Source organism: Dendrobium catenatum, unplaced genomic scaffold (assembly GCF_001605985.2).
Source record: "Dendrobium catenatum unplaced genomic scaffold, ASM160598v2 fragScaff_scaffold_390, whole genome shotgun sequence".
NCBI classification, from domain to species: Eukaryota; Viridiplantae; Streptophyta; class Magnoliopsida; order Asparagales; family Orchidaceae; genus Dendrobium; species Dendrobium catenatum.
Window position 1 is genome coordinate 3627245 of NW_021318852.1, and position 8348 is coordinate 3635592.

The 8348-nt window shown below is 33.6% G+C and overlaps 1 protein-coding gene across 4 annotated transcripts; it reads right to left on the reverse strand.

Annotated features, from left to right (window-relative positions):
- Positions 1 to 905: 905 nt before the first annotated feature.
- Positions 906 to 6914, reverse strand: LOC110107788 (cell division control protein 48 homolog C-like). Of its 4 annotated transcripts, XM_028694002.1 has the most exons (6): positions 6615 to 6914; positions 3694 to 3846; positions 2502 to 2618; positions 1923 to 1988; positions 1724 to 1784; positions 906 to 1303 (listed from the first exon to the last, which is right to left on the reverse strand). In XM_028694002.1, exons 1-5 carry the CDS (start codon positions 6897 to 6899, stop codon positions 1755 to 1757), a joined length of 651 nt encoding a protein of 216 aa, XP_028549835.1. In that variant the 5' UTR covers positions 6900 to 6914; the 3' UTR covers positions 906 to 1303; positions 1724 to 1754. The 4 variants fall into 4 exon arrangements, with proteins under 4 accessions (XP_028549835.1, XP_028549837.1, XP_028549834.1 ...); XM_028694004.1 differs by lacking the exon at positions 1923 to 1988; XM_028694001.1 differs by having other exon boundaries at positions 906 to 1784.
- Positions 6915 to 8348: the final 1434 nt, after the last annotated feature.

Consider the following 8348-nt stretch of genomic DNA (forward strand, 5'->3'; position numbering starts at 1 on the left):
CTACTATTAAACAAGTATTGCCTGCATCACAAACCTTAAAGTAAAACATAATATGAAGAGAACATAGATATGTAAATGAGAAGATGAAGCTGTAAATGGTTCTCCTTCATTCATACTGTAGCAATTTAATATAAGTGTATATATACATAAGAAGAACCAAAGCTGATAATAATCAAACCGTTGATGTGGAAAATTGTTTTAAGAAGCATTAAAAAATCCCGTCCTAAGTAAAACTGAATCTAAGTTTTAAGGCCTTTAGCATCAGGTTTTCATCAAAAAATTTCAACAACTCTCACCTGACTTTCCAGTAATAATCATCTAACCAAAACCAGACTTTGTAGCTTGCTCTAGTTTGATTATTAGTTGTTGGAGAATGCCATTTGCAAAAAGGCAATAAATCTTATAAAAAAATTTCATATCTAATAAAGAAAAAAAAAAAACTGGGAAGATTTCAGAAGGAAAAGAGCTGATCTTAAATAAGCAGATAAAATAAACAAGACAGTTTGATTATATAAGCAGACAAATGTGCGTATATTTGAATAAATAAAAGCTCAACAAACAAATATCTAAAAGGTCCTAAAGGCATAAACTATAATGAATTTGAAAGATTTATGTGCCTAATCTAAGAACATGAAGGATCCATTTGTGATCAGAATCTAAATGAATTTCTTGCAAATGTTCACTTTCTAAAAGTATAAAGTTTTAAAGTTTAACAATGGCTCCATAGAAGAATAATGATTTGAAAAACACAATATCTTACAATAAAATGTGTAAATCAGAGAAGGATTAAGCCATGCAAAGAAAAAGAGGCAAATATGAATGGAGGATTCATAAAGCCTTGGTATATAATGGAGGATCAGAATAGATCAGAGAGTAAGCAAGAAGAGATGAAAAACTCAAGAACAGAGAAGTAAAAGCAGACACTGTTATTGTAACCACCAATTCCATAACTTTGTCTATTGTATCTAGTATTCAACCAAACATAGATTACTTAACTTCTTAAAAGAAGTTTCTTTTGCTCCTCTGAGCCATATATTACAGCTATAGCCCTCCATATACAAGAAAGCAACAAGTTATTACATCCAATCCATGGCAATTCCAAGGAAAATTGCAAGCTCTCATGTAAAGCAGACAATAAGAGGAAAGTAAAAGCAGCCTTATGGCAAAACCAGAAAATGGGAAGGATTCAACAACTTTTAGACCCATCACCTCTAAGGTGGTTACTTAGATCGGTGGTGATGCCTTTGATAAACCTTCCACAAACTAATGTCCCCATCAGTCCTTGCTTATTATTGCAGTTTATTTGGCTCCATTAATGTTTCTTCTAGACTTCTACTTATAAAAGATATGTCAGGCTTGAATTGATCGGCCCTATTGTTCTACGACCTGGTAGATTTGGAAGGCTCTTTTATGTTCCACTTTTGAGCACTGATGAACGGGGTTTGATTTTAAAAGCACTTGCTCACAAAAAACAATAGTCCTTGCTTATATTGCATATTGTAATCAAAACATGGAGAAATAGGCTTTTTGTGAGCAAGTGCTTTTAAAATCAAACCCCGTTCATCAGTGCTCAAAAGTGGAACATAAAAGAGCCTTCCAAATCTACCAGGTCGTAGAACAACATGGTCGATCACTTCAAGCCTGACATATCATTTAAAAGTAGAAGTATAGAAGAAACATTAATGAAACCAAATAAACTGCAATAATAAGCAAGGACACCTATTTGTAGCTCCAATGATATAAACACCATGCCGCTAATCAACACCATCCATTTCTATGAGCAGCTGCAATTCAAAAAAGAAAATTTATCGTAGCTTTCAAATGAAATTTAAACAGAGATGTAAGGAACATCATTTAATATAGACCACACAAGAATACAATGGCATACTATATCCACAAGAAAACAAACATAAAAAAATAACCTGATCCAGGGCCCGTTCCACAACCGATGCTCCCTCTCTTCCTCGCTTACATGTTAATGCATCCACCTTAAACAAATAAATAACATAAAATCAAAATAACTACCACTCAAAATAGGATTTTTTTTTAACTTTTAGCATTTGATATTCGCTTTAGTTGTTACCTGATAATTAGTAGATATTAGTTAGTCTTGACACAACTAAACCCTAAACGTTAGATGACACTATAATAAATTTAGTTATACTAGGACCTGCAATTGCAATACTAAGAACATAAATGACTTAAATAAATAACTGAAATAATTAAATGATAGGAATAAAGCACGCACTTCATCAAAGAAAATTATGCAAGGAGAACAAATCCTAGCACGGCTAAATATTGCTCTAACTTCTTTCTCACTTTCTCCAGCATATTTCCCCAAAAATTCAAGAGCATGCATTTCAGGAATGCAAAGAAGACAATTATTTTGGACGATGAGCATTACGAACAAGATTTTGTTTAAGTGCTAAGTTTTCATAGTATTGATGACACTGGTAAAAGAGCATGAAGAATTAAATAAAAACATCACAGTTTACACGCACCTTAATATGTATAAAGTTGGCACCAGCCTCATTGACTAGAGCCTTTGCAATCAATGTTTTACCACATCCGGGAGGTCCATGAAGAATAAAACCAACCTCCATGTCCACCCCAAGCTCCTAAAGATAACATAAACAAAACTTAGTAGTTTTTACTTGGAAGCAATAAATTTACATACAGTAAAACCAATACTGAGAGCAAATGACAATTGAGATATATTTCAACCCCTGTTGAGGCCTTGCATTAGTAGGATCTCCATGCACAAGGTACGCCCCTTTTTTATTTCAATGTCGAAGTTTAGCTAGCATTTTTATAAGTAATGAACTACAGATTATTATTTCATAAAATTCTTCCATTCATGCATGAGAAGATGTTGCTATTGATAAGATAAGAGAGCAATCTATTTTTCTTACATAACCCAAAGAAGCTAAACCAAAGGATAGTAGTGTTCTATTAACCAGTGAGAATAAGTATGAATTATTAGATACAAACGTAATTCATGGTAAAAGAACAAATGACAGTTTAGGCATGCAAGATTATCGTGGGAAAGTTACAGGAGAAAATGCCATTAGACTCCCAACTGCAAGAGTTGACAACGCATGTGTTAAGGGAAAGATATTTGTTAATTTGATAATGTTTTCAGTTCTTTTTGCATTATTGTTTACAATTCTTTGATCACTGATTATGTTTAACAAACGTTATTCGTGATAATAGATACGTCAGGTGATTGTAAGAAAAGATGTAATCAGCAGATATAATGATATACCAAAACATAAAAAAACTTACAAAAAAAAAATTTTTCTCTCTCATCTGTCTTTAACTTAATTCATTTTTATTATAGCAGCATTTAATCAAAATTACCAAAACATAACAACATGATCAGTCCTCAACACTTGCCAGCACAATTGCAAAATATAGATACCCTCAATAATAACTTCATAAGGATAACCATTTAGAGTGGTATTCCGTCTAAGAATAAAATTTTATCCAGAATAAAGTGACACAATTGTATCAAAATACTGAAAAAGCAATAAGAATCAAATTTCGTTTACAGCTCAACAACACAAATTTTTAACTTATTTTGATAAAATTTCACATGAATATTTTCAGGCAAACAAACAAGTTGAGTGGTCCAATGACCTGAATACAAGCGAATTGATTATAATTACCAATTAGTTTATTCATGTAGATTACCTCATAATCCTCTGGATGCTTTATGCGCTGAATAATGCAACGATTAAACGCATTCTTCAATGAATCAAGGCTAACAACATCTTCCCATTTGATATTAGAAATCGAGGAAAACCCCCCTCTTCTAGTAAAGGGCTGGACCAATTTTGTAGCTTCCTGAAAGAAGTAAAACAAGAAGCCATTTTTAAACATAAATGATAGATGCCTGTGCGACCTGAGCTGCATGGACTTCATCTCAATGCTTTTTTTGTAATACATTTTCACACATAGCATTAAGCATAAGATAATATAACCTAACGTTTGCATAGGTTCAAAAATCAACTATATGTACACCATATAACAGTGTTTAGGGCATAAATAATATGTTATGTAAATTCTACAAATCCACACACTATCAAAGTCTTAAACAAATCATAATAGAAAAAATGTAAATCATAAAACATAAAGGCAAAGAAGTATTAATATCTTCCATGGTACAAAATGTAAATTTTATATACAACATAGTAAAGCAGTTTGGTTACATAGTGTCAAGTTTAACACTTATGAATGCCTTACCTCAAAGTCAAGCATAGTAATGCTAATGTTCTCAATTTCTTCAGACGTCCATGGATACCTCCACCAGTCAACATTTTCCCCAAGTTGAGGCCTTCTTTTATCTATTATTCTCTTCATAGAAAAATTCCTAGCTTTACTCACCAATTTTGCCAAATCAGTACCAACAAAACCTGATGTGAACCTAGCTATCTTGAAGCGGTCAAATTTACCATCAATTCTAATGTTACGAGTCAGCAATGACAATATTTCTGCACGCGCATCTACATCGGGGACACCTAAAACTATCTCTCTATCAAAGCACACAAGTTTTCTCAGAGCATGGTCAACTGCATCGAGTCTGCTTGTAGCTCCAATTACAAGAACGTAACTAAACATTTTATATGTTATTTTTTCGGATACTTCTTGGCCAAAATCATTATCCATTGCTCTCAGAATTTGTTGTGACTCATCCATGCAAGTCAGAAGTTGTGTCACTATTCTGCGTTCCGTCTCCCTTTGTAAGTTTTTCCTCTTGGAAGCAATGTCATCTATATCATCTATGAATATAATTGAAGGTGCAGTTTGAGATGCCTTATTGAAAAGGTTATGTATGCTTTTTTCAAATGCACCCGAAATAACCATATTTTTCAATTAGTCATAAATAAGATATGAGAAGAATAAAAAATTATCGAACAAGTTGAATTTAAAAATTCAAGAATAACTTTCAAACTTGAAACCAACTTTAAATTAGTGAGTTAACACACTATCGACTTAGATCAATATTGAGAAAACATATTTCCTAAGTGAAGTTTAACCATACAAGAAAAAATGTACACTACTTAAGCTTGCGATTGTAAAAATTTTGATTAGAGTCAGGGTTAAAAGTTGTGAGCTGCTTGTTGCTAAAAAGCTAAGGCCATCAGATCTATTTTCTGAATGATAAAATGAATAATGTTCCAAGAGCTATAATAGCTGGGTAAGTAATGAATTAAATTTAGGGAATCTGTTGAACTCTCACATGCTAATCATCTACCATTATTGCTCTGTGTCAGTTTTGCAGCTCTCGCTATTGGATGGATTGTCGGTTCTAATGTGGTTCCCATGATTCCATCAGTTCTACTGCAGCAAACTTGGAGCCTTGAACTGCTTACCTCATTGGTCTCTTACGTCTTCTTGTTCGTTGCATGCACTTTCCTAAAGTAATGAATCTACTTTTGATGAGTTAAATGTAGGATGACTCTGAAATTTTTGATTGAATCTTGCTATAACTAAAAATTATATAGAATTGGTTAATTTCATTTACACTTTTTTAGTTTTTTCTTAGTTCCAAGTCATATAGCCATGGATTAAATATAATTGATTAATAAATTAGGAGGAAATACTGATGGACAAGTTGTTTATGCAAAGACTGTTGTAAATAAAATGATAACTCAGTCGAATAAGTCCGAAATTGGTGTTCCACTGATGTGTTAGAGTAATAATTATAAATTATTCTCGCTTGTTGGTCCAATACTTCGATAACCCTAACCTCTCAGATTACAGATATCTCTTGCATGTAGTTTCAATGAATCCTTTGAGTACCCTCAATTAGTCAATTCGAAAAACCTGATATGTTGTGAGCTGCTTGCTGCTAAAAAGCTAAGGCCATCAGGTATAGCCTACACATAATAAAGACTTATTTTTGTACTTAATTCAAAGCATGAAAATCATCCTAAGGAATTAGAAAGACTTTCTCTTTGCAATAAAATTTGCATCGAGAAAGAGAACTAATGGACACTCTACCTGAGACACCAGAAATCACTTCAGCAAAAACTTTGTAGAATGGCAAGTCAGTCTCATTGGCAATTGCATGAGAAAACTTTGTCTTTCCACACCCAGGCAGACCATGCAGCAATAGCCCAGTCATCGATCTCAACTCAGAGCATAACAAACCAGATAAGAATCAAAAGAAAGCCAAAAACCCAGCCAAAAAACAGAGACCAGCAACCCAACCACCAGCAGAAACCAGAGACCAACACAGATAAGTTAAGAACTAACATAGGGACAACCACAAGCATCAAGATTGAGTAAGCCACGAAGATGGGCAAGACAAGTGTCCCACATAAAATCAGCAAAATAAGACCGACTGCAACCCCACATCGCCATCCAAGAAGCACAAGCATTCTCATCCTTACTGATATGGTGAAAAGAGAAGTTAAGAGACAACAAAAGAGTTTTAATCTCCCTAACCAAATAGAAGAGGTAAGGAGAACAACAAGTCTCATCAGCAGTAAGAAAGAGATTATAATCCAAGCCAAAATTAACCTCAATGTGCAAATTAAAAACGTTAAGAGAAGTGCATAACTGAATACCATATAAAATAGCATTAAAAATAGCAGTATGGTAGGTACCTTGAATAAGACCAGAACAATTAGGCCACCATTACAATCCCTAATGACACCACCGCAATCAACAATACAATCAGTACTAGTGCCGTCCACATTAAGCTTAAAGAAATTAATGGGAGGTTTATGCCAATAAATAACATTAGCAAAATTAGGGTCACTCTCCAACTTCAAGCCTAAAGAATTACCAACAAAGTAACAATTTTTAAAGTTCTTAGCAGAAATCAAGTTAACAGCCAGAAGAGCTAACACCTTATCCTTCACTTTCTGAATAACATTCTGGTGGTTCATTTTCACATTATTGAACAAGGATTGATTCCTTTCCAACCAAAGAAACCACAAAATGATAGAAGAAATAAGATTACGAATGTGCCCTTTAGAGTTAATAAACCATAATTTAAGCATGTAATTAATAGACAAATTAGAGTTAAAACAGTTTAGTTGAAACAAATCATCGAAATAAATCAGGTTCTAATAGCAACAGGCCCCGATAAAAAAACATGGTGCATACTCTCTTTATAAAAACAACATTGGCATTTAGAGGCCAAGATATAACCTTTCGTAATTAGATTATCATCTGTAGGAATAAATCTATGCAGAACTCTCCAAACAAACACATAAATAATAGAAGGAATGCTTTTATGCCATATATTAAGGAAAGTGTTATCTTCATTATTTTTATCTCTAAAGGTATGCCAAGCATTCTTTAAATAAAAGCCACCATCTTTGGAAAGATCACACATCAAAATATCTCTAGAAGCAGTATTGATCGGTAAGTTAACAATTCTCTGGAGGATACAATCAGGAACCTCATTAGCAAGCTTATTGTAGTCCCACTCATTATTATTGAAAAAGGTATTAACCTTAATAGAAGAAATAGAAACCGAATTGAGAAGGGAATCAATAGAATTTTTATCTAACCAACGATCTTGCTAGAAAAAAAGTATTACCTCCGCCAATACCTCAAAAGATGTAAGGCTCAACCTCCCATTTAATCCTACACAGCCTTTTTCAAACTCTAATTCACTTTGTTTAGAGAAGCAATTAGTAGTATGCATAGCATCACAATACTTAGTAGTCATAAATTTGGCCCAAAGAGTTACATTAGCACGAAAGTTATATCAAAGTTTAAAGGAAAAAGCCTTAGCAAGGTCCTTAAAGTTCTTGCACCCAAGACCACCTTCCTCCAGAACACCACAATATTTTTCCCAAGCAGCCCAATGAATTTTAGCACTAGAGGAAATGCCTCTAAAAAAAAAATTATTAATAATCTTGTGAAGTCTATCACACACAGTTTGAGTAGGAAAAATAGATTGAAAACCAGTGCTTTAAAAACCGGACCGGACCGGTAGGTTCGACCGATTCAACCGTGAACCGGTCACAAGGCCGGTCCGGGTCAGCCCTAAAACCGCTTCTGCAAAGAACCGGACTGAACCGGTCAGAATCGCCGGTTCAACCGGCGAACCGGTGAACCGGTCCGGTTATTTTTGAACCGGCCGGTTCAAATCTCACAAATTTTAAGTATTTTTTTAAATAAATTAATTAATATATATTAAAAATATTTAATTAAAGTTAAATACATTTTATATGATAAGTACTTTTGTCCTCAAAGCATCATGAAACATCTTCACATGATCTCCCCATGTGCTCTCTTTGTTCCAAGAATCTATTTTTTTTAATTTAATTTTTTATCTCATACTTTGAATGATAACATTATTTTTATGTTAATCGTATTAAATT